This window comes from Terrapene carolina, unplaced genomic scaffold (genome assembly GCF_002925995.2).
Source record: "Terrapene carolina triunguis isolate 2854851 unplaced genomic scaffold, T_m_triunguis-2.0 Scaffold180, whole genome shotgun sequence".
Taxonomy (NCBI): Eukaryota; Metazoa; Chordata; order Testudines; family Emydidae; genus Terrapene; species Terrapene triunguis.
In genome coordinates, this window is record NW_020664531.1 from 6,780,363 (window position 1) to 6,807,296 (window position 26,934).

Genomic DNA, 26,934 nt, shown 5'->3' on the forward strand with positions numbered 1-26,934 from the left:
AAGAAGCTGGACAAGTTTCAGGTTTCTTTGAATGGCCAACATTAACTAATAAGCACCAGGGAAGGGTGTAGCTCCAGGAATGTTTTAGACAAGTAAATCAGATGATGAATAAATTCTGCAAGAAAAATCCCTCCTCTGACTGTCATGTAGATGAATGAAAACTTATTCTGCCTTTTGTACTTAGAGCTTTTCAATTTTAAAGTACAGTTCTACTCAGACAAATCACTCTGTTGAAGAATGACACCTTTTTACTCAAAGGCGGCGGCCCGTTGGAAACTATGGAGTCTTTCAGTGGGCTTTGGATCATCAGGCTCCAGCTCTTCTATCTGTATTTATTTATAGAGAGTGATACCTGCTAGGTTAGTGCTAACACAAGGAGGATGAGCTATTGTATTCTAGCTTGAGCATCAACAGAATGTTAACTAAGAAAATGATCCAAAACTCATTGAAAAAAACCTCTCATTTAATTCAATGGGTTTTGGATCTGGTGCTAATTTCTAAATGCAGGGGTAAATTCTGCTCTTGGTGGTTGCACAGGTATAAGGTAGGAGAGAGCAGAAATTGGCGTGCAAAATTTTTATTGCTAGTAATAATGCACTAATCTTCAGATCTCAGGCTGTTTCCAGCCCTGGCAGTTTACCTGTAAACTGAGCAAATCTAATCTGCAATCAGTGAGAGACAACAATATTTTTTCTTTATAGCCAAGTTTCTAAGCAGAACTTCAATACAGTAACTTACAATTCCTTCCTTTACACAGTACAGTCACACAGTATGAGAAGCTGAGGGTTGCAGGATATTTAGTCTCTCTTGCAGAGGGATCAGCTACCATTTGTTGCTATTCAACCTCAGACCTCTGTCAGGGTTCGCATCATAGGGTGACCAGATGTCCCGATTTTATAAGGACAGTCCTGATTTTTGGGTCTTTTTCTTATATAGGTTCCTATTACCCCCCACCCCCGTCCCGATTTTTCACATTTGCTGTCTGGTCACCCTATCGCATCATGACAGACAGGATGATGTTTCAACACTGGTATCTTTGTGACTTGTCCTACCATTGTAAAACAGGCAACTGGGTTTCCTGGCATTTACTGTTTCACTCCACAACCCCAAAACTGCCAGCACCCGGAGAGTAAGCGGGCTAGAATCCCTAAACAGCTGCAGACAGTGTGAACACTATCTTATTCAGCATCAGCATGACTGGACTGCCTAGCTAATTCACTTGTTAAGAAGAATTCTACAAAGAAAAGATTAGAGATGATAAGCAGCTCAAATATTTTAATACGCTGTACATGTATTCTATACCTGTTAATTTAATTTTTTCTGAATAAGAAAGTGTATAGGGTTTAATTTTCGTGAGTGGACAGCTAAACAAAGCTCCCAAAGCTGTATTGGTAATTTAAATCACTGTTTAGCCATGTAAAACAGGTATTAGCATGTCTCAAGAAAAAGTAATCACTGAAATATGGGATCTGGATCTCCCACCTAGGTACCTCCTTTTGCCCCACTGTCAAATTTTAATTATGGACCAGCTCCAAAATCCCATCGTCAAGCTCTTTTTTAAGTGATCACTTCAAAGCATCGGTACTGTATGTGGTTTAAAGATATCACAGTGATAAACTCCATATATAAACACCTGTGATCAATAGATAAAATTTGAGCACTTTCATTCCATGTACAGTTCAACTATCTCTTTCTACTACTGTTGCTGGTCCCTTAGGTGACTTCGGGATGTGACGGAATCTCCATCCTTAGAGATTTTTAAGGCCCGGCTTGACAAAGCTTTGGCTGGGATGATTTATTTGGGGTTGGTCCTGCTTTGAACAGGGGGTTGGACTATGACCTCCTGAGGTCTCTTCCAACTCTAATCTTCTATGATTCTATGATCACTTAAGAAAGGTGTCACTGTATAGTATAGATAAGTGAGAGATGATTAGAGATGGGCCTGAACCAAAATCCAGATCCTACCCATATCCCCTAACTGTAGAAAAGGTTGGATGCAGATCCAAACTTTGCAGCTCTGGCACACATTTCATGTTATGGTAGACACATTAGATAATGTAGTTCAGAAATAATGTGTGTGCTCATCATTGAAGAGAAAGATTATAAACTGCATCTCCTTTTTAGTTGGGGGAAATAACAACGGATGTATTCGGTATCTATTTTTCAATTTGAATGGTTAGTTCTAGTTATAATTTCTGAATTCTCACAATTATCCATAGATGTGCCATTTTCTTGCAAATATAAAAATTCTCACTAGAGGTACTTGTTGAAAGTCAATGAATAATAGGTAGGAAACAGACTGCAATTTAATTCACTTAATGGATGTGAAAATTAAAAATCTCTGAAACCCATTTCCGCTTTAAATAAAAACTCTCCCTTTTTTGTTTTAAAGGTTCATTTTACACGTTACAATCTTGTAAAATAACCTGTGTAGCTCTATGTGACATTTATATTAAGAGTTTTAATATTCTTAATTCGCGCAGAGGGAGATTTCATAGGCACAAATGGCAGTTAGGCCCCCAACTCCCGTTGAAAGGGAATGGGAGTTAGGTGCTTACCTTTGAAAATCTTCCCCACACGGCCCATTGTTGCTAACTGCATTAAGGTCTTGGTTTCACTCTAGTCCCATTTAATATATTTCTCTATCTAAACCCCACATAAGGCACAAAACGTGGCCAAGTCCAAAGCCATCTCTGCTTGCAGTATCCCTATAAAGTGAGTTTCAGAAGAACATTGCACACCACAATGAGCAGAAGCATCTTTCCATTCTATAGTATGCCAACGCTACTGAGGAATTAACTGTACTGTATCACAGTCTGTTGGAACAGCCAGCATTTACAGAGCACACACAATAGCCAATCATTTGTTTTACCCAAATTACATATTGGTCCATGGAAAATGAGGCAATAGAATTATATTGGTGAATCCTGGGAATCTAAAGGTTACTCTGAAGCTATTTCTTTTTAACTGAGGGCTTGTCTACACTTAGGGCGTGTCTTCACTAGCAACGTTAAAGCACTGCCGTGGCAGCGCTTTATCATGGCTGTGTAGTCGCGGCACCACCTCCACAAGGGGAGTAGCTACCAGTGCTGGGAGCTGGGGTGTGGGGAGGAGAATGTTTCACACCCTTGAGCGAGAAAGTTGTAGCACTGTAAAGTGGCAGTGTAGACAAGGCCTTACAGCACTGTAGCTGCGCCACTGTAGCGCATAGTGAAGACACTACCTACGCTGATCGGAGAGCTTTTCCCTGAGAGGCAGCAGCTACGTGGACTCTCCCATCGACATAACCCCCCTTTTAGACAGCACTAGGTCTGTATACTAAGTCACTCGGGGTGTGGTTTTTCCAAACCCATGAGTGATGTAGTTATACTGACATATGTTCCTAGTGGAGACCAAGCATGAAACAACTACAGTGTACACACAGGGAATCCATGCAGGTTCTTCATACCCTGACTGTGATGGGAGTTGAGGACACTTAGTGCCTCTCAGGAAGTGCAGGATTCAGATAATTTTGACATATGAACTAGGATGAAAGAAATCTTGGCTATTTTTTCTAAATAGAAATAAGGAGATGAACTGTTACAATCCCATGAGCTTGAAAAAAAACAAAGCTTTGGCATACTGCCCCTACACTACTTAACCACTAGATTTTTTTTTTCCTTAAGAGGCTTTCTTGGAATAGCTCTGCATGAAGACTTTAAGGATTCGCAATATTTCAGTCTGGACATTTTTTAAAATTTCCCACTTCTTTAGATCCATACAAGAAAAATCATACCCAGCTCCTGTTACAAAAGTAAATACATTTTACATTTTCGGCAAAGGGAAATTGGCAGATACACTACCAAAGCAAAGCTAAATGCACCTTGCTAAGAGCTGGCATCACAAAAGCAGTCTGTACGAAATACCTCATTTCAGTGCAAAGCTCAGCCATGCTCTCATTTTTTCCAAGGAAGCAGCTCTGTTACTCCAGTATTTTACAGAGTGCTGTCAAAAAACAAGGGGAGTTCAAAACAGTGGAGATCTAAGCAATGCTGGAATTCAGTTACCCAAACTAGAGAGGCCCACTTTCTTTCAGTCTGACCTCCCATCATAAGAGCTAGTCTGGCTCTTCTTCAACTGCCAAGGCTAAAACCTGGCACAATTCCAACACTGAACCTGAACTATAGACTGGTATCAGACACTCTCTTCTAATTGAAAGCCTCAGACTGGAAGGTATTTTCATGCCTATAACTAATGTACAAAGAGCAACATACATAAAAAGTGGAAGCTGAAACACTAACACATATGAATTCAGCTCCCCTCCAAGTCTGCGTTTCCTGGCACTTCCTTTCTTGAAATCCAAATACCTGAAGGCAGGCTTGTGAGTAAAAAGCATTTCAGTCTTTTGACTTGTCCCCACAGCTATCCCCTTTCCAGTCCTTCACCGCTTGTGAAAACACACACAAATGCAAGCCAGCTAGGTAAACACATGTACCACAGACCCAGCAACAACAGTTCTGACCCAGTCCACCTGAACTGAAGGAAAAAAGGTTACAAATGCAAACTCATACACAGTGTACTATTGATCCCTTTACAGCAGGAAGCACTGTAAGAGACCAGGATTCTTTTTCAACCTTACATATAAATATTTCTTCCCTCAGGCAAACCTGGACAAGTCCAGAGCTGCATTCCTTGCAAGGTTAAACGTCCTTTTTTGCGTGTGTGCACGCTTGTCTTTTCCTTTCTCTTCTAAGTACAAGCCCCACTCCTTGCAAGCTCTTCCCATACATATAATACAAACAGAAAGGCAGGTGGGTTGTATTTCCAGCTCTCAACCATAAAAAAACCTCTTACCTTTCACTCGACAACTTCAGGAAATTTCTGCAGTAGTCAGTCATTGGCTTTATGAAAAGCAGCTAATATTCCCCTAGCTAAATGCTTCATAAGAGGAAAGGAAGAGGCATTGCAAGCCGCCAGCTCACAGGGACACACGACTTCACTGTTCCTGCTGCTACAGCTGCTGCTGAAGGTAGCTGGTCTTGCTGGAAAAGCATGAGACTTTGATTCAGCCAAAAAAAGGCCAGTAAAAATGTAAACACAAGGGAGGAGCCTGAGGGCACAATCAATGAAATTTGAACTCCTGGAACCAGGGAGGAGTGGAAATGTGTTGTTTGAAAAGGTAATTCAGTCTACAAGCTATTTTTCCCACTGTGGTCCCGTTCCCTGCCTCCCCCCATCTGAACTGAAGCTGAACGAGCTGCAATTCCTAGATCATTTAACGACACGTTTCTTTTCTGTATTTGAAGTTTTTTTCTAAAGTAAACAGCCCGCAAATAGTTACTGCTGCTTCCAACTCAACCCTTACTCCCCACCCCCTCATGATTTCAATACAACTTTTGTGCTGGGCGGGGGAGGAGTGTGCCCAGGATTCTTCAGCATTAATCACGCTTATTTTTATCTGGCGGCTGCTGCTGTCAAGACCCCCCAAATCCCAGCAAGCACTGACCCCTCCGCCCCCCTTCCCCATCTCTGGAGTGAATCAGCTCAAATTAGATGGAGTCAGCCTGCAAAGAACCACCCTTGGCTCCTTGAAGTCTTTACTCTTTTAATAACAGCTGCATCTCACCACACTGCAGCCCACAAACCTTTACTCTGAACTGTATGACAAACAATGATGCCTATGCATCACTACCAAATAGCCATACCATTAGAGAGCATTCATTTTCTGCTTCAGAGCCTGTCACCACTTCATAAAAATGGGTCTCATTTACCCACAATATATATAATGTTAAAAACAAAACTACCCACCAGCTGTTTACAAGACAATAAGAGTTTTAAGTTCAACCCTATAGTAAAAATAAATGATGTACATCTGTTTACTCTATGTTGTATTTATGGATCAGTAAAAGATTGTACATTAACTGGAGTCAGCCTTGATCTTTCTTTTCTTTTAGTCTCTTTTTCAGACAATGATGGTATTGGGGGTGCAGGATCCTGACAATAAGAAAAAATGTTCCAGAAGATGATTCCATTGGGACTGGATGTATTCATAGAGCAGCATTTGCCTTCAGGTCTCTTCTACATAGCCCTACTTTGATGGAGCCAGGAGAACTGGCTCTCTTTTTCTCAAGAAGATCCAGAATGCTGTTGACAGTCCTTGTGGGATGACAGAAGTAACACCCATCTGACAAAGTGCCCAGAACAGCACACAGAAGGCCCACCACATTGTCATAACTGGTCACTGGAGAAAGAATGCTTCTGTGTTGCTATGTGGTCAGAAAGCCATGAACATTCAGAAATAGTAATGGTTAACATCTATCTAACAAGAGACAGGATGTCAGGAGGGGTCAGACCTTTAGCCTACATTTTATTAATTGGGTATATTAGTTTGTGGGCTTTTTTGTGGCTGGTTTTATTTTTTATTTATTTGTTTGTTTTTCCCAAAGGGCAGCTATAACAGTAGCCACTGAGGTCAGTGAATATCCATCCCTGCCAAATGATGGGTATAACTTTTCACAGAAGAAGACTGGCCAAGGGGATAAAGCAATAGACTGGGCTTCAGGCAACATGGGTTCTAATCTTGCTTCTCCCATTGTCCTGCTACGTGACCTTGAACAAGTAATTTCCCCTCTCTGTGCCTCAGTTTCTCCATCTGTAAATGAAGATAATGATGCTGACCTCTTTTGCAAAGTGCTTTAAGATCTATTGATGAAAACCCTGGTCTTATTAGTATCGCTGTAACCCCAACTCATGTTAGCTGACTGGTGTCATGCAATAAATATTCTCCCTGTGTTTCTAAAGTTCCTCAGACTTTATCACAAAACTTTGGCGAGGCTATTGAAAGTCTAAATCAATTGCACATTGTAATAATAAAAATGTGCAAATAATGAATGATTTGAAGAGAAAACAACTGGTTTTCTGCATAGCAAAATCCAAGAAAGCAGGAGCCCCATATACAGCTAGATCCATAAACCTGAATCTTTTCAATGTGGTTTGCTACAGAACTCAAAACACAATGCTACCTCTGAGTTTAAGAAAACAATATTTCTCTAACCCCCCCCCCCAAAAAAATTATTTGAATAAACAGTTTATTGTTGTAGACTTAGAACTACTAGCCTACACATATTTACATTTAATTGGGCCACACCATTTGCTGCACAGACATTCAACGTCATCCTTTCCTCCTGTTTTTTTGTTTTTTGTTTTTTAAACTTTTGAATACTTCCTTGTGTTCTGAAATGTATTCTGATCAGAATTTTGTTTTCTTCCCATTTTAGTGTGTCAAATCTTTCACTGTTATCTGCTAACAGCTTGAAATGTGTACTGGGCATGAGATTCATCAGTACATTCAGATGCGCACGCACTTCAGAGCTTGCATGCATGCCTGTTTATTGTGTGTATCTTCTAGACTAATACATAGTCTTATTTCAACAGGCAGCTTTGTATATGCACACTAATGAATAATGTATTATCATGTATCTAATGCAATGTACTGTATTTTCCTAATAAAACAAATTATTTTTTATTAGGGCTGTCAAGTGATTAAAAAAATTAATTGCGATTAATTGCGTGATAAAAAAATTAATCGTGATTAATGGCGCTGTTAAACACCAATAGAATAACATTTATTTTAAATATTTTTGGATGCTTACTACATTTTCAAATATATTAATTTCAGTTACAACGCAGAATACAAAATGTACAGTGTTCACTTTATATTTATTTTTATTACAAATATTTGCACTGTAAAATACAAAAGTTGTATTTTTCAATTCACCTCATACAAGTACTGTAGTGCAATCCCTTTATCATGAAAGTTGAACTTACAAATGTAGAATTATGTCAAAAAAAACTGCATTCAAAAATAAAACAATGTAAAACTTTAGAGCCTGCAAGTCCAGTCAGTCCTACTTCTTGGTCAGCCAATCACTCAGACAAACAAGGTTGGTTACAATTTGTAGGAGATAATGTCGCCTGCTTCTTGTCTACAATGTCAGCTGAAAGTGAAAACAGATGTTCGCATGGCACTGTTGTAGCTGGCGTTGCAAGGTATTTACGTGCCAGATGTACTAAAGCTTTATATGTCCCTTCATACTTCAATGACCATTCCAGAGGACATGCTTCCATGCTGATGCTGGGTTCTGCTTAATAACGATCCAAAGCAGTGCGGACTGATGTATGTTCATTTTCATCATCTGAGTCAGATACCACCAGCAGAAGGTTGATTTTCTTTTTTGGTGGTTTGGGTTCTGAGGTTTCCATATCAAAGTGTTGCTCTTTTAAGACTTCTAAAAGCATGCTCTACACCTCATCCCTCTCAGATTTTGGACTGCACTTCAGATTCTTAAACCTCGTGTCAAGTGCTGTAGCTATTTTTAGAAATTTTAATACCTTCTTTGCATTTAGTCAAATCTGCGGTGAAAGTGTTCTTAAAACAAACAACATGTGCTGGGTCATCATCCGAGACTGCTAAAACATTAAATATATGCAGAATGTGGGTAAAACAGAGCAAGAGACATACAATTATTCCCGCAAGGAGTACAGTAACAAATTTAATTAATGCATTATTTTTTTAACGAGCATCATCAGCATGGAAGCATGTCCTCTGGGTTGGTGGCCGAAGCATGAAGGGGCATACGAATGTTTAGCATATCTGGTATGTAAATACCTTGCAACGCAGACTACAAAAGTACTATGTGGACACCTGTTCTCACTTTCAGGTGACATTGTAAATAAGAAGCAGGCAGCAGTATCTCCCATCAATGTAAACAAACTTGTTTGTCTTAGCAATTGGCAGAATAAGAGGTAGAAGTGAGTGGATTTGTAAGCTCTGAAATTTTACAGTGTTTTGTTTTTGAGTGCAGTTATGTAACCAAAAAAAATCTGCATTTGTAAGTTACACTTTCACGATAAAGAGATTCCACTTCAGTATTTGTATAAGGTGAATTGAAAAATACTATTTCTTTTGTTTATCATTTTTACAGTACATATATTTGTAATCAAAAATAATAATATAAAGTGAGCACTGCGCACTTGGTATTCTGTGTTGTAATTGAAATCAATATTGAAAATGTAGGATAACATCCAAAAATATTTAATAAATTTCAATTAGTATTCTATTGTTATAAGTGCGATTAATCACGATTAATTTTTCTGAGTTAATTGCGTGAGTTAACTGCAATTAATTAAGAGCCCTATTTTTTATATACTTGAATGATACAAAAGTAGGGTAAAAATCAGAAAAAAAAATGAATACTACTTTATGTAAAACCCGGGAATTTTTCGGTAAAAATCGGTTTAAACTGAAAATGAAGGGTCTTATTCATAGAGTACTGAGACATGCTGTTGTAATATTGGATGACTGCTGTCCACCTAGGACTCACACGAAAATTAGATTTGGATCTCATGACATTATCCCAGTGAGCAAAAACAAGCAAAGATTCAATTACGTTAATGAATGCAACTTCCTATCCAGTTGCTAGTATCTATTGTGTCATGATGATTCCAATTCTGCTGCAAACTTTTCTTTGTGGTTCAAGTATGGATTTAACTTGACCTAATTGTGTTTGAATAACTAGCAACACAACAGTAAAATAAGGAATAAAACTGCAATGGCAATGCACTAGGCAAAGCATCCAACTATTAAATGTACTGTGAAATCATGAATTCATTTCAGCCTCTTCCTTTTGTCTATTTCAAAAGCAAAGCCAATCTCTGGAAATACCCCGCAAAACTGGCTGTTGTTTGTTCCTAATGCCAAGATTAGGAATGCATGGGCTTTTTTTCATGGTTGCTACAGCAGCATCTGCATCTTTGATTGGGTGCTTGGCGCCTCTCTCGTTAGACATTTAGGGTACGTGTCTATACTACCTGCCGGATCAAGTGTTTGATGTATCGGGGATCGATTTATTGCGTCTCGTCTGGATGCAATAAATCGATCTGCGAATCGATGCCCGTACTCCACCTCGGCAGGAGGAGTAAGCGGAGTCGACGGGGGAGCCGCAGCAGTCGACTCGCCGCCGTGAGGATGGCCAGGTAAGTCGAACTAAGATACTTCGACTTCAGCTACACGAATAGCGTAGCTGAAGTTGCGTATCTTAGTTCGAACCCCCCCGCTAGTGTAGCCCAGGCCTTAGACTGATTGCAATGTTAGTTATAATTATGATCGTGAAGCAACAGAAGGAACTAAACCCACACAGACAACATGATGCTGCTGCTCATCCAAATGTACAGTATCATTTAAACACTGTTTATGATAAAGGCTAACTGGTATACAAAAGGGCAATTTCGTAAGCTTAGTCTTTCTTTTGAGTATGGAGTGTGAAATTTATTTAAAGATGGCATTACCATCCTATAGAAAATCCTTGAAGATGCTCTCAATTTGCTTGAATACATCTTCTGGAATACAAAAAGGTACTACACTGATTAAATATTTAATCTGGGGGGTTATGGTCATTGTGTGAAATTTTCAAAAGTGATTTAGGAACACAAGTGTGGGACTCATGTTTCTATCACCAAGAACACTCAGCTTCAAGGTCCTGAGTGTTTTACTCTGTGTTCCGTCACACAGAGCATCCCATTTTAGGGGAAAAAAATTCAAGATGGATACCAGAGTGAGGGACAAACTTTCGAAATTAATAGGACCTTGAAGGTGATCTGAAATAGGCTGGGGAACCAATAAAGAGTATGAAGAACTAGTGTGACATGCTCTAGTTGGTCTGCAATACCTAACAGGCGGGCTGCTATGCGCTGGACCATCTGAAGATTCCATAGTCATCGCAGCTAAAATGCATTACATTATTCTATCAATAGGATAAAGTGATGAACGCATGGATCTCAGTGAGCAAGTGTCTGACAGGAAAGGGTGCAGTCCCTAACTAGTCAATAGATATTTCTAACAATTGCTGCTATTTGGGTGTCTGGAAACAGCAAATAATCCAGGAGAACCCCAAGACTGCATGTTGCCTTGGCAACCGCAGAGAAGATGCCTACAATGAGAGTGGAAGTCAGAGTTCTTGCCAGATCTACAAAGTACTTCCCTCTTCTTATTGGAGGTGACAGTGCAGCATCACCTCTGTCTTAGCCAGACTGAACTTGAACAGGTTGCTTTGTGGGGGGCACAAGCATGTCTAAGGGACTGCATTGTCTGTGTTTGATGAAAACAAGATGAGGAGCTAGGTATCATCAGCAAATTGTTAGAACTGAAGCCAGTACCATCTCATGATCTCTCATGATGGTTTAGTATATTCATGAATGGCCTGGTCCAAAGCCCACTGAAATCAATAGGAGTCTTTCCATTGACTTCAAAGAGCTTTACATCAGCTCCCAAACAGGATGGAGCACATTTAGGACTCCACAAGTGAGAGCTGTTGGAGTGAGGGTGAAGGTGGAGGAGCCCATGATGACCCTTTTGGATTTATCCATGACAACTGAATGGACTCAGTTTAGTGCCACTCCACTTGCCAAAGCAAGGCCTCATTGACAAACAAACAGAATCCGATGGTTGATTAGCTCAAAGGCTGTGGATAGGGCTAATAGTATTAATATGGACATTTTTCCACTGTGGCTAGCTATAAGGACCTTAAAATCTGATGGTCTACAGGTGTTTACTTTAAATAATCCTTAATCCTAGAAATGGTTGTGACATAGAGTGTTAATATGAGGCATTCATAGATCTCTAGGATGTATTCTGTATAGACTGTCCAGTGTAATCATAGAATCATAAAAGTGGAAGGGACCTCGAGAGGTCATCTAGTCCAGTCCCCTGCACAAGTAGCAGGACTAATTATCTAGTAATGGGTCTGCCTTAAAAAATGAGACACTGAAGTCTGAATTGTGGCACTCAGGAGGCTTATTAATATATTCCACTCTATTATTAACAGGATTTAGTAAATTCATGCAAGTGAAGTGGGAAAATATCATTATGTTATTAGTCTCTACAGTTCTCTAAAGAGAATTGGTGCTGGGAGTAGGCGCTTGCCAGACAGCCTTTCAAGAAGAGCCTTTTGTTTCTTAGTGCCTGCTTCCTGTGTTTCCATTCCGCGGTGCAACTGGGCCTTGTGTGAGTCACTTTGTTAAAAATGAAAAATAACTGAAGCTCAGATTCACAATTCTATTTATTAGACAGGACACTATCAGGATAGTTGTAGGCCCAAAATGTTATGTAACTTTCCTTTTTTTTTTATATATGTTTGTAAGGCCTTGTACCTTTTGTGTATAAAAGAATGTTTAAGAGTTCTTCATATTTCTTAAACTCTGACCTCCAGCTCTCTTTCCATGGCCTCTGACAGGAGGCTTTTCTTTCCTCTCTTCAAACTCCAACTGGGCCTCCTCTCAGACTCCTACTCCCTGATATCTTTGACTCTGCTCCCTACCCCTTGCCAAAAACTCTTTACTTTAACATTGATGTTCCCCAGCAAGTCTGATTGTTTCTCTGCTGGGATCAAGTGGGCAGGCTGCTCTGTTATAAATCTCACATGATCTGAGGTTTGCCAGTCAGAGGTGTTGTAACTGCATTACACATCACTTGCAAGCATGGAAACATGCAAACATGGAAAATATTGTTGACCCCACTGATGACACCATGGTCCTGTTTTTACACCAGCATCGCCCCTCTGCTGTGCAGTAGCAGATGTCATGGGCTTTTTAGATTGGTTTCCCAGGAGAAGAGAAATCAGTGATATGGAGCCTGCTTTGTTCACAGTCCTGAAATGAGATGGCCGAAATGCATGCAGGGCAATCCAGTCTTCCAGCAATCTCAGCCAGCATCAGTGCCCAGATCCCAAGGAGAGGCTGTGCCTCAAGAATGGACACTAATCAGTGTCCAAGGCAGACAGCAAACTCCTACAACTCCGACAGCTCCCTCTCCCCTGCAGTTAAGCACAAGAAACCGAAAACTAATTCCTCAGCATGTCTTGCCAACCATCAAAACCTTCTTGCACACTAAGAGAAAAGAATGTGTAATTCTATGTCTAACAGCACCACCTGGGGACTCCCACCATAACAATATAAATGGAGTCGCAGCTTGGGGCTCAGTAAAGAAACTAGTCAAAGCCCTCTAGTGAGATCAAAAGTTGGGAGGACTCTTTGGGAGTTATGGAGATGGACAGAGAAGAGGGGAAATGAGCAAAATGGAAAACATAAATAGCAAGGTTGGTTTGTGATGGGGACTGGGCAGTAGTAGCTCTAAAATAGGGATACTCAGTCAAACCGAGCTTATCCCTTAAAGGTTCAGTTAGTTGGGAAAAAGACATTTGGGCCAGATGTGTTCTGATTTCGTGGAGTATTTTTTTAAACTAACTGTTTAAACCTTCCCTAATTTTAACCCTACTTGTACTAGTGTTTCTGGGATTGTCATGTACTTTCATCTAAGAAGTGTTGTAACCGGTTTCTCTTGTTCAAATTCCCTCATGATTGATGATATTCTCTATTCCCACCAGCACCACCTCTAGAAGTGGTGAGCACACTAAGAAGCAGTATGCAAAGGAGAGCACAGTGCATACATTCAGAGAGGGATGGAGAAAGAGGGAAAACGAAACAAGCTGATTACTTCTCTTTGTTGGCCTTTCCCCACCATTTCTTTGAAATTTATAGAAAACTAAGTGCCAAAGTTCAAGCACCCACAAGACAGTTTTAATCTGCACAATCCATACATATATGTTCAAGATCTGGCACTGTTACAGCAGTAATACTGTTATGCAAGTGATCTGCTGTTGAGCAGTGTGTCCAAAGTATATGGCACAATCAAGCATCTATTCAACTACGTTGCTCCTTCTGCTTGGTTTTAAATATTCTGCTGAAGCAAACATAGGTTGGATTGTCCTGTCCACTTCCACAACAAACAACAAGCAGTGGGAAAGCCGCTCAGATAGCTCTTAATGGGGAAAAGGCACCTATCATTGGCTCTCCCGCCAAGAACCCCATGGAAGCTGTACTGGGGTAGCTCTGTAGAGTTTGGCCCCCACTGTGTTTAATGTAATGGGATAAAGAAGAGCCTCTCTCTATGGCAGGGGTCAGCAACCTTTCAGAAGTGGTGTGCCGAGTCTTCATTTATTCACCCTAATTTAAGATTTCACGTGCCACTAATACATTTTAACGTTTTTAGAAGGTCTCTTTCTATAAGTCTATAATATAGAACTAAACTATTGTTGTATGTAAAGTAAATAAGGGTTTTAAAATGTTTAAGAAGCTTCATTTAAAATTAAATTAAAATGCAGACCCTCCCGGACCGGTGACCAGGACCCGGGCAGTGAGAGTGCCACTTAAAATCAGTGGTGGCATGCGTGCCATAGGTTGCCTACCCCTGCTCTATGGCATTCTCCTGTCCCTAGGTGGGAGATGTCAATTTGGACATCAATCTCTAAATTGATGCTGTTAAAAGTAACGAATAACAGATTTTTCTGTTTGCTGGCAATTAAAAAAAATTGTTGTGGTCAAACCGAAACCAAACTTTTACAACATTTTCAGCTAACCAAAAAGGAAAAACTAAACATGGTGGGTCCCATGTAATGGTTACATTTTCAGCATTTTTGCGGTTTTTTTAAACTGTTTAATAAAATTGCAGGAAATTTCTAAATGAAAAGTTGTTTCAAACCACAAAAGAAAAAAATCAAAACATTTCATTTAGGAAAGACTGAAACAAAATGTTTTGACTTTTTGGAATTTTTTTTTAAATGAACAATTCAGGAAAACAGACACAAATTTGTTAAATGCTTCAGTGTTGCTGATTCTGCATTTTTCACCATAGGTTTTAGCTGAAAAATTTTGCCCAGCTCTAGTTAATGAAGACATTCCTCTGCGGGTGTGGAGAAGGTGTGAATACACCTTTGGAAAACAACATCTTTTGCCTATTACCAACCAGGGACTGATTTCAATTGGTGACTTAGGGGTGGGGGAAAAAATCCAGAGCAAACAAATGGTTTTAAAACCAAACAACTTTTTTTCCATAGTAGCGCTGAATCCATGTATTTCTACTTATAAAAGGTATTCCAAAAGCATTTTTTTTCTTATTCGTTATCTTTTAATTCTTTTTTTAAATTTCCCACTTGTAGTTTTCCTCTTCCTGATAAATTGTTAAGTCGGACAGCAATTAGATGCCCCAACCAAGATCAGGGTCTCATTGTGCTCGGTGTAAAATGTATGCATGGTAATAGACAAACTTAATAATCTAAATAGACAGACAAAGGGCAGAAGACAAAAAATGTTATTGTACACATTTGAAAATCAAGCCAAAAGCATTAGGAGTTCAGGAGTTCTGAAAATCTGGCCCCAGTTGTGGGTGCTAAGCACTTAAAAATCTGCTTCTAATTGAAAGCAACAAAGAGTCCTGTGGCACCTTATAGACTAACAGACGTATTGGAGCATAAGCTTTCGTGGGTGAATACCCACTTCACATGTGTTTGACGAAGTGGGTATTCACCCACGAAAGCTTATGCTCCAATACATCTGTTAGTCTTAAAGGTGCCACAGGACTCTCTGTTGCTTTTTACAGATCCAGACTAACATGGCTACCCCTCTGATATTCCTCAGGGTTCTAATTGACTTGCCCAGGGTGTTACAGTATGTCTGTGACAGAGCCAGGAGCTGAACCCAGGTTTCCTGAGTCCCAGTCCACAGCTTAGCCATGAGACTAACCTTTCTTTTTCTAAGGAGAGTCATCACAAGGAACATGCAGATTACAGATTGGAACAATCTCAGTCTAACTATCCAAATACAGATCTAAGATATGCCAGCCTGAACTTGTACACTTTCCACAATGCATAGATACACAACAGTGTCAGGAGTATTTAAGCCACAAGTTTCTATCATTATATGGATGGACACTGTTGAAGGGGGAAAGGGAAATGGGGATCAAAGTTTGCCCATCACAGCACATGTGGAAATAAGACACTTAATCATATCTTCACATTCAACATTACTGAAGACCAAAATAAACCAACTTCCATTTACTTATCTTCAACTTAATGACAATCTCCTGTTCAATAATAATAATAATAAAAATCCACACATGACACTAAAAGAGAAAAGTCTCCTCTGAAAGAAGCACAATTGAAGGCAGATATAAAGACAATGCTCCAAGTTGGCAGTGTTTTGTTTGATAAATCCAATCATTCCGTGTTTCTATTATCATTGCCAAACAGGAATGGAGGGGAATTGTTGTAGTACATCATTTTTCAAATGAAAATAAACTTTTTTTTCCCTTGCCTGCCAAATCTCTCGCTCTCTGTCTTTTAAACAACTTTGTATATAGTTCAAGAATCAAAGTTGGAGTTCATTTGATCACGACCAATTTATACTTCAGTTTCACTTACCAGAAATGGCACCGACCCCACTGTTTTTGTTGGTAGGCATTTGCATTCCTTTCGAGGCACCAAAGCCAAGCAGTTTTGTCTCAGCCCTTGAGTTTTGCAATACTGAAGGGGCCCTCTGGGAAAACAAGTGTTTAACTACGAGAGAGGGCAGCTCCCCATTCAACAGCTATTTACTTTGGGTTGAACAGGAGAAAAAATTTCAAATAAAAGTCAAACACCCCCATCAAATCATGTCACATGGGTGCATTCCAGAAAGCCAGTTATTGCTTACCTGGAAACACTTCTCAGATGTTTTTCTTCCAAAAAAAGAAAAGGAAGGAACAAGCAAGTTTGTAAACTTTTGGCTATTTCTAAATATGGGGTATTTGACTATTCTCGGGATAGGCCAGATATTTTGTTACCCACCACTTTAGATACGGCAATTTGGACTGATTGTGCCCTACAGGAGTTTGGCTTGAATGTACACATCCCTTTGCCTCCACAGCCACTTCTTTTGCGAGCCAGACTTTCCCCAATTTTCAGGCACTGCTGGCAAACATCACAGTTTGTCACTTACTATGAAGCAAACAATAGGGATCAGATGGAAAAAACATTTAAGTGATTCTAACACTGTGCTGACCAGCTGAAACACTTGCACAATGCTTCCTTAGTTTAAAAAAAAATGTCATTTTAAGACAATTTACAGTGTAAGTGTGTATTCTTTTTCTCCCACAGTTTTTGCTAGCTAACTGTCAGGTTGTGGAGGGATTACTAAATAAATGAAACACTAAAAGTGACAAAATATTTAACAAGAATGGACTAAATTCATTCCTCCTGTAAATCCATTTTCAACCAAGTTGTACCAGGCATTAATTTGGCCCATTATTATGATCTCTGATGCTGGGCATGATGGTTTTTTTCTATCTAGCGTTGCTGCCTACTAAACTAAACAGTGTGTGTGCGGGAAGCGTACTGGGCACTCTTGCTGTGCATCATGCAGTCTTCTTCGGATGACAGACATGATCATTCACAACTTGTTGCAGTGATTCTATCCCTGGAACAATCTCAGCATACAACCAAGAATGATTGTCACTCTGTTCAAACTAAAGCACACTCCTGAACAACCCTAATATGTAACTGCCAGCCAGGCTGTCCTCAGAGTTATCTACATTCACTAGCAAGAGAAACATTTGCTCCTTGCAGTGCATAAGTTGGAAGCTCCTGGTTAGCACTGATGCATATTGTGTCATATAATAATCCTGCATACTATCAAGAGTTGAAACATTAAATAATATAGCTGATCAAATAATCTGTCTAAACTTTTTTAAAATGGAAAATGGCCTTTTTCATAACACGATTTTCCTCACTGATTTTTGATGAAAAACTGAAAAAAGTGGAGGCTAATATTTTTCAAAAGCATGACAAATTTCCATTAATTTTTTTGAAAGAAAGAAAAGTTTATTTCTTTTTAGCTTTTTTGCTGAAAATACTTACCATTTCCCAAATTGCTTTGGTAAGAACAGCTGTTGTGGAGACAGAGGAGAACTAAAGAATCTGCAGAGCATGCCTCAAGGGGCAAAAAGCTGGGTGATAGTCCAGGAATCCCAAATCATGGTTTGTTATTATTATTTTCTATTATAGTAGCATCTACAAGCTCCAGTCAGGACTGAGGCCCCATTGTGTTATGCACTGTTTAAACACAGCATAAAAACAGTCCCTTTCCCTAAAGAGTAATCTAAGCATGAGAGAAGACACAAGAGGGTTTAACAAGTCTTAGGAATCAGAAGAGAAATTCTTATGTGGATGAGGGTAACACTGATAAGTAAACTGCAAAAGATGCCTGAGAAGGAGTAAGTTACTGAACTGCCATGGTACTCACCTGGAGTGGGAACATTAAAATAACAGAGGTAATGGAATACACTACAATCTGGTGGGCATTATACAATGTACAGTGGCAAAGCTGTTATAGACATTTTGCTGTCTTTTCCAGAAATGAGTAAATTTTGGTCATCTCGCTGCTATCTACAAACAGTATCTCTACTGTACTATGCTGCTGTCCTCAAACTGAAAAACAGCAACAATGATTAACAATATCATCATTGCTGGTCCCTTCCTCCTCTAACAAACGTGGTTTGAAAAGATAAACACCCAACCCTGTAGAGACCACAGGAACAAAATGAGGAACTTACAGTAGATGATACCATCTCTACCAGTCTAACGTCAGCACAAACAACTTCGAGAATTCTATCATTGCAGTCCAAAATACTGTTCTCAGTCACATATTTTGAACCATTATAGTAGAAGACTCCAAGGAAAGGTACCGCCCAGTTATGAGGGAATGTGATACTGACTCAAAATCAGGGACAAGGAAGTTGTTTCTAAAGTTGTATATCCATTATGGAGGAAGTTATTAACATGGTCTAGCATACAAATTTGCTCATCAAGGGCTCTTAAGAGAAATAAGTGTCTAGATGAAGAAATTCAAATGTTTTTCAATCACTTCTTCCTTCCCCAACTACCTGAAAATTCTAGACCTTTAAGGAGAAAAGAAAGGGAACTACAGCCATGGGGGACTAGCTGTCTGCAGACTCCTCCCATTCTAGACATATGTAAACACTGCTCCACTAATCACCAGGGCTCCTAGGTTTCTGTTATAACCCCCCGAAAATTCTCTGATTAAAAAAACCATAAAAATGTGTTTTTCCACGATTAAAATGAAACGCTGAACTTTAGTTTCCCTATCAGAGGGGTAGCCGTGTTAGTCTGAATCTGTAAAAAGCAACAGAAGGTCCTGTGGTACCTTTAAGACTAACAGAAGTATTGGAGATAAGCTTTCGTGGGTGAATGCCCACTTCATCAGACGCAAGTAATGGAAATTTCCAGAGGCAGGTATAAATCAGTATGGAGATAACGAGGTTAGTTCAATCAGGGAGGGTGAGGTGCTCTGCTAGCAGTTGAGGTGTGAACACCAAGGGAGGAGAAACTGCTTCTGTAGTTGGATAGCCATTCACAGTGCTATGGAGTGCAATCCCTCTGTGCATAAAGTGTCAACAAGAACAAAACAGGTCTCTTTCAATCTCAAATTAATCATTTTTTTTTTAAAAAAGCAACCTGAAAAGTTACAAAGTCTGTCAGTTTCACAAAGCTTGCGGTATCTGTGAATGGTCATGCAGGTTTGATATCATAATTCATTACCCCCCAGTTCTTAATATGCACAAAAAAGCGAGGAGGCGTTAGAGTGCATACTATATATAGGTCATCTACTGCCCTCTAGCCACGTATATTGCTCCTGTTGATTTCAACGGGAATTATGTGTGCAGGCAAAAGCCCATGCCCTAAAAAGTCTGAATTGGAACTGAAGAATTTAGCTGAAGAAAGCTACCTGTAACAACATCAGATGTAAGAGACTTTAAAGAAAGCTGCTGTCACAAAAGCAGAACTCTCCCTAAGTCTTTTAAAGTACACTTGATCTTAGCTCATAGAGCCGATTACACGCTAAATATATTCAGTAGTGGAAGGCATTTCTAACAGCAGCAAATAACATGACGTCAGATTCTATTCCACTTGATCATATCCCACCCACAAGGCTTATATAGACATGAGTATCATATACTTTACATCCGAACTACTTCCCCTCCAATGTTCTGGCTGCACAGTCATTTCTTTGCTTTTCTGTAACTTCCTGTATAGGTATCTCTTGCAGTATAATGGAATGCATGAGTTTTCATTCATTGATCGCAACACTGAAAGTCATTTACAGAATCAGTTCAACTGCTTGCTTGGGGCTAGGTCAAGGCATTTATACTATGGCCCAATGTAGGGAGCAGCACAGTGCTGGACCACCAAGGAGGAGATTTTGCCTCAGGTAAAGCACAATCTTTTCTGATGCTGCTCCTTGCACATGAGTGGAGTATGCGCGTGCATGTACGCACACGGTGAGCGCCATCCATTCTCGGAGCAGATGGCTGCCTGCAGTGCCTCCACTCACCCTGCTTGGTGGAACCATGCTGAGGAGAGGGGGAGGCGATGGCCTTGCTTCAGCCTTTCAACCTTTTTGCTGCCTTGTTCCCCATGGGAGAGCCGCAGTCAACAGTTCTTACTATCATGAGGTGCCATTGTGCAACTGTGTCGTGGTATAGAAAACTGAAGTTTCTTGTATACCCCCATTACTCTTACCCCCCCACACACACACACACAAAGGCTTCTCTCAATCTATACTCAATACTGATTCTTAAGGATTAAAAAAAGATGCAAGCTGAATCAGATCCTGGCTGATAGTGCTCTAGCTTTACTCCTTCCTTGTTTCTTCAGGGAGCTTTGTGAAAACAGAAATGTTGGCATTCGTTCAGGCCTTATCTGCTCCCCTCATGTTTTTACTTGCAACAGAGTCAGGCTTGTGTGTGTGTGCACGCAGGTGTGACATTCTGAGCTTTCACATGAGAAATACACAAATCAAGAACAATTACTTCTTTTGCTATGTACTGAGGCAAAGTCAAGGAACCATGCAAACGGGAACGAGATCATGATGGCTGCTTTTACACTACTTTCACCCAGACCATACTGCACTGTAAATACCAATAGGAAGAAAGGATAACTTATGGAATAGAGGGTCACTGGCAATTTAAAGACATATAATTGTATCAAGGAAAATGCCTGTCTGTATTCCATTGACTTGGGCACCCCTTACTTTATAGTCTTGCATATCTTCTGCAAAGTTCCAGGCAATGTAGCATTAGTGCTTTAACTGAAATCTGTGAATTTGCCACAAGATGTAGTGACTATAGGTATATATTGAGATTGAAAGTGGCAAAACTATTTGTAAAAGGATGATTGGCCTTTTAAGGGGAGATGGATCCACTTGTGACACACTCAGATTGTGAAAAAATGTGCACTTTCACATGACAGGCAGGTCATGTGGCTAAATCAGGCCTTTTGGGATGGCAATAAAACCAAAAGCCTACAGGGAGCAGGAGCCAGCTAGGAAAGCTGGGGTGTGGAGATCAAGTCTGCTAGAGGAAAGCTTCAGCAGGGACAGGACTAAGGGGCTTGTCTACACTACCATACGGGGTCAATCTAAGATACGCAATTTCAGCGACATGAATAGTGTAGCTGAAGTCGACATACTTAGATCTACTTACCGCGGTGTCTTCACTGTGGTAAGTCGACAGCTGATGCTCTCCCGTCGACTCCGCTTGCGCTTCTCATTCTGGTGGAGTACTGGAGTCCACAGGAGAGCGCTCAGCGGTCGATTTATCGCGACTATACTAGTATATAGACGTGATAAATTGATGCCCGCTGGATCGATCGCTGCCTGCCGATCTGGCGGGTAGTGTAGACAAGTCCTCAGAGTTGTACCAAGAGTTGTAGGCCAGCTTGAAGGCTGGGTGGGAGTTTGTGTGATTCCTTGTGAACTTTGACCCCAAGAAGGGGTGTTTTTCAACACATGAAAGCCTATGTTGAAAGTGTTAGGGAGTCCAAGAGAGGGAAACTGAGTCAGCAGCAACCCTGCCACCCCCAAGCCTACCAGGTGAGTAGTGCTGCTACACAACAATTAATAAAAAAAACACTTTCTAGACCACATCTACCCACCATCTAATTCACACCAACCAGCTCTCTCACACCCAAATGTGCTTCTCCTCACAAAGCAAGAATCCTAACCATTTCTATAACCATTAGATCTTTCTTCCCCCTACAGCCACGCTGCCACTGTGGCTAGATAGAGAGGGACATAACAATCAACAACTCCCACAATGGTAGAATTGCACTGGTTCATGTAAGGGAGCTCTACTTCCTCCCATCCCAGTAAGTATTTTATAGTTGCTAACAATTTAATCTTGGTCTGTTGTGATAGAACCCTGGGGACAAGCTTGCTCTCCTCACCTTCACCATCAGGGCTCATGTTTTCATAGGAATCCCAGCGGATTAGTGGATCTGAGGTATTGTAGTCAACTATCACTCCATGGTCATTCTTCAGGTGTTCACATCCTGAAAGGGTAAAGTCTTGGTCAGAGACAAAGTGGAGGAGTACTCCTGCTTTCATCTGTATCTACACATACACCCATCTCTGACAATGTGCTGCTTCAGTGAATGCATTAACCCCATCTTCAGAAGTGTGGGAAGAAATGACAGGGAAAGACAGATCAACAGCCACACTGAAATGGACTATGGAAACTAAGATTATATTAATGTTTCAATACAGTAGGAATAAACAGAGAGTTTAACTGGAGCCTCTGACTACAGAGTAGCCCTGCCTTAATAGCACATCCACACACACCTCACCCTCCTGAATGAGAGGGTATGCAATGTTCTGTAGCCATGTACGACCAAAGCTGAAATGACGTCTCAGAATGATACCACAAGCATCTCCATTGTCAGTTAGCAGTTCAACTACTGCACAAAGAAGAAATGATGTAAGGTCATGTTTATTGTTGGGGTCACTATCATTCTGATATCAGAGAAAGTTTATTTGGTAGTTTTATTAAATACAAACAGTGTGTGTAAATGACACCAGTGCTGCAATGAAAACAAGGCAACAGCTCAAAGGCAAAGTTGACTTCTCAATCTTAAACTTTTGGCTGTTTTTTCTCCAGGGTAGCAGATATGCTGCTGTTCCCACACACTAACATTACACTGAAGTCAGTGAAATGAAAGATTTGGCCTCACAGAAAGTGTCCCCTGCCAGACATACATGGAATTTTCAGCAGTAACCAAGGAGTTAACTCACACATTTGTTTCACCCTTAACATGTAATCTATACATTTGAAACTATAGCAATGAGGGATTTAGCTGTGGTCCCGTGTCATGAGCACAAGACAGGAGCATCAAAAACTCCTGACTTCAATCTGGGCTCTGATGCTGACTTAATCTGTGACAATAAGCAACTTGCTACCTCAGTTTCCCACCTGGAATAGGGGAGAACAATCCTTATGTACCTACCCTACAATGGCGTTCTAAGGGGCATTTAATTAATATTTGTAAAATGTTTTACAGATGCAAAGTGTTATTTAAGTGGTATTATTAGGCCCACTTTTCAAACATAAGTACCTAAAGTGAGGAGACTAAAAGTCTGCATTTAGGCACCGAAGTAACTATTTATAGACAAGTAAGTACTGATTTAGGTCCTGATCCTGAGGGCACAACAGCCGGGCTCTGTGTTGAGTGCCACAGTCCAGCCACGCTCTCACAACACAGGACTGGGGCTTTAGGTGCCTACAGAGATATTTAGGTGCCCACATGCAGATTTAGGTTTCTAATGTTTGCCATCTGAGTTTGAGAAGTGGGCCTTCTACTATTAAACTGTATGAAGGGCTGGAATTTTCCATTTTTAAAATAATTTCTCAAATACTGAGAAACTGTAAAATTAGAGTCTCTTCAAAAATGGAGCAGTGAGACTTTTTCTCTATCCCTTTTTGCACTAAGATAACTCAGCTATGAAATAAGTTCTAACTCCGAGCACCTGCTGAAAATACAAATCTGATTCATCTTCTAGGATACCAGAAAAACAGAAGTAATAATGAACAGATTTTGATCCTTTTTCAGACTGACAGACTGGCTACTCTTCACGCAAACCAGGATCTTTACCATCCAGGAAAAGCATAGATTAAGCTTGAGAAGCTATTAAATTGAATTTTCTTATAAGGATTGTCAGCAGGCAAAAGCAGAACCATTCGCTGGACTGGATAGAAGCCAGCTTTTTATTGGCTGCTACTACTACTAGTCTCCAAGCAATTAGACTGGTGAAAAATGCAAGGGAAAGATTTCCAGGACACAGTATATGTAACACTACAGAAAAGATTATTTATGGCACATGGAAAGAACTATATTTTGAAAAACTCTTTTTCATCATCTCAGGCAGAATCAATATTTACCTTTGGAAAAGCAATAAATGCATAGTAGTAGTAAATTGCTCACAAACTCTATGATATAATTTTTTCATCTTGGATATGGGAAGTTCCATATTATTATAGACACAATCCTAGATTATAATATATTTGAGGACGAGTACAGGGTATAATAACTCCACCAGAGAGGTCCTTTGGGGCCATCTGCCTGTCCCAAGTCAGGATAAAGGAGGAGGGTTAGGCGTGGGGCTAGCACTCCACCCCGTAAAAAATCAACCTGCTACAGAAACGCCAACAATAGAGATAACAGAGACTTTTACTCTGGAAAAAGAAGGGTCTTCAACTCGAAGACGCATGACGCTGGGTGGTGAAAGTCGTGAGGAAGCCACTAAGCCGATTACCCTTCTTGCAACCAGGCAAATGGCCCAAGATAAAGGACTCTGGAGATCTGTGGTTGGCGGCCCATACCCCGACTGGGGTGACGGGCATGAGTGAGAGTGAGACAGGGTATAACTTGTGAGCCAACTTCAGACCTGGTATAAACACAAGCAGCTCTACTGACAATGAAGTTCTATTTGGTTACAGGTCTGAAATTGGTCCAAAGTTTGTCACTTGTTTAAATGAGTTCATGTATGGCACCTGGGAAAACAATGAATAATACCCGTAGCATTTTATATAGACCACTGCTTAGATTAGGTTTTTGAAGGAATTATTTTTCTTCAAATAGTGTTATTTTAAATACTTGGCAGTATGTGATTTTAGAACATTGTGATCACTTAATCTATGTATGCTATGTATGCCATAGCTATCTGTAGATACTATATATGTTATATGTTTTCTAATAGTTATCAGCAACCACTCCAATATATTTTTGTAATCGAATTCTGATCACAGTTACACTAGTGTAAATTCAGAATAATTTTAGTAAGTTCTTATATTCCAAGGTACTCTACATTCCACACTTTCTGCACTACAGCCTTCTGGGATGAAATTTAATTTTCTATCTGCACTTAAATTCTGTCAGCTTCCAAAATAAACAGAGATCATTCTATATATTGAATGCTTACCTTGGATTTTCTCTGGGGTTCCTGAAAAAACCAATTCAATTTTCCCATAATCAGGGAAGCGGTCATCTGAAAACACAACAAAATATCTCAGCAAGTTTATTTCCCAGGGAATAGTAGCTAAGCATTCACAAATCAAGATTTTACAGTAGAATAAATATAATGTGTGTATTTGCTCTTTCTCCAACTGCCTTCTAAAACAGCAAGGTTCCCCCCTCCCCCCACATTCTCAGTAAAAGACTACAAAAGCGGAAGTCAGAGTTTGGTTTACTTCCCAGTCAAGAACACAGAAAAGAAACAAAACAAAAAACCCTCAAAAAACCAGCCAAAAAAAAAACAACCCAAGAAATAGTGCTTTATTTGAAGTGGATAAAAAAAAAAAAAAAAAAAAAAAAAAAAAAACAGCAAAACAAGAATCCTGACCACTAAACAAGGATAGATAGATAGATAGATAGTTAGATAGATAGATAGATAGATAGATAGATACACAGACATACACACATACACACAGACACACACACAAAAAACAAAAGTAATACTTTGGGAAGCAGCAGTATGATACCTAGGCCAGGATTTTTAAAAGTGCCTAGTGATTTTGTTCCTGAATTTTTGGATATACAGAGGTCTGGTTTTCAGGAAGTGCTGATCACCTACACACAAGCTAAGAATACACCTTTCTTCCTATTGAATGAGCACCGGTAGAATGTCCAATTAAGCTTCCAAAATGGAGGCATCTGATATCACTAGGCATTGTTGAAGACACTGACTTTGAACACAAACACACATTAACAGACACACACACACACACACACACACATATATCCCGGTATACACAATCATGAATCCCCTCCCCACCCCTCTACACCCCCCACAGAAGGAAGCCTACCTTTGTTAGCATTGTCCAAGTCCTCTTTGCCAAATACCAGACCATAGCCCTGAACGGCACCTGTGTGAAACTGCAGGCGGAAAACGACATCACGGGTGGCCGATCGATATTTTTTGTGATAACACTTCAGCTGAACAGACAAGAAAAAGAGAAACACCCCCAATAAGTCCATTCTTACTATTGTCTGTGTTTATATATTGCTCTCTGAACAAAACCAACAGTGATACAATTTACTGCAGATTCCACCAACACTGAAACAAGGAAAGTAGCTTACTCAATCATTGTAAAATTATACAAGCCCAGAGCAAGTTACTTTTTAAAAAACGGATCAGTAAAATCTGAAAGGCAAATTTGTAGGCTGGTTTACATCAGTATTTTTGCAAGGCACCAAAATGCATCTTAAAATAAAGCACGGATCCTCAATCTAAAGCAACTGGAGAACACACAGAGGCTTTCTTCACTTCAGCAGTAAGATAGTGAGCTGACTAAACTGTTTCTGGTAACCTAAAGTTAGACCATTGTAACCAAGAAATCCTATCTGCAAGGAGGCCATGTCCCTTTGGAATCTGCCATGATGAAAGCGAGGGTTATTTTTAAAATCTTCCTAGTAGTTCTACCAAGGGCAGCACCTTCCTTTGAGCTAAGGAGTACAGTTGCCAGCATTTGGATGTACAGGGAACAGCATTAAAAGTGAACTTCAAAGCATGGTGCGAAGATCGTGTATGTAAGTACATCTGCCAAAAAGCACAGGGAAGGAAACAGAGTTATAGCAAAACTGCCTTCTGGGTTAGTCCATGGGGAGGAAGGTGTCCACAGTCACAGCCTACTGTACATGTTCTCCTGTAAAAAAAACACTGACCATGTTTGGCTGATGG

At 40.1% G+C, this 26,934-nt stretch overlaps 1 protein-coding gene across 1 annotated transcript in view; it reads right to left on the bottom strand.

Moving 5' to 3' along the window:
* The window catches only part of LOC112109441 (tensin-3), a 352,165-nt gene that overhangs the window by 104,209 nt on the left and 221,022 nt on the right, over nucleotides 1–26,934 (bottom strand). Inside the window, exons 16-18 of the mRNA XM_026654112.2 lie at nucleotides 26,060–26,189; nucleotides 25,177–25,242; nucleotides 22,149–22,253 (exon numbers count right to left, since the gene is read on the bottom strand). Coding sequence (XP_026509897.1) covers nucleotides 22,149–22,253; nucleotides 25,177–25,242; nucleotides 26,060–26,189 — 301 coding nt within the window. The remainder of the gene's footprint in view (nucleotides 1–22,148; nucleotides 22,254–25,176; nucleotides 25,243–26,059; nucleotides 26,190–26,934) is intronic.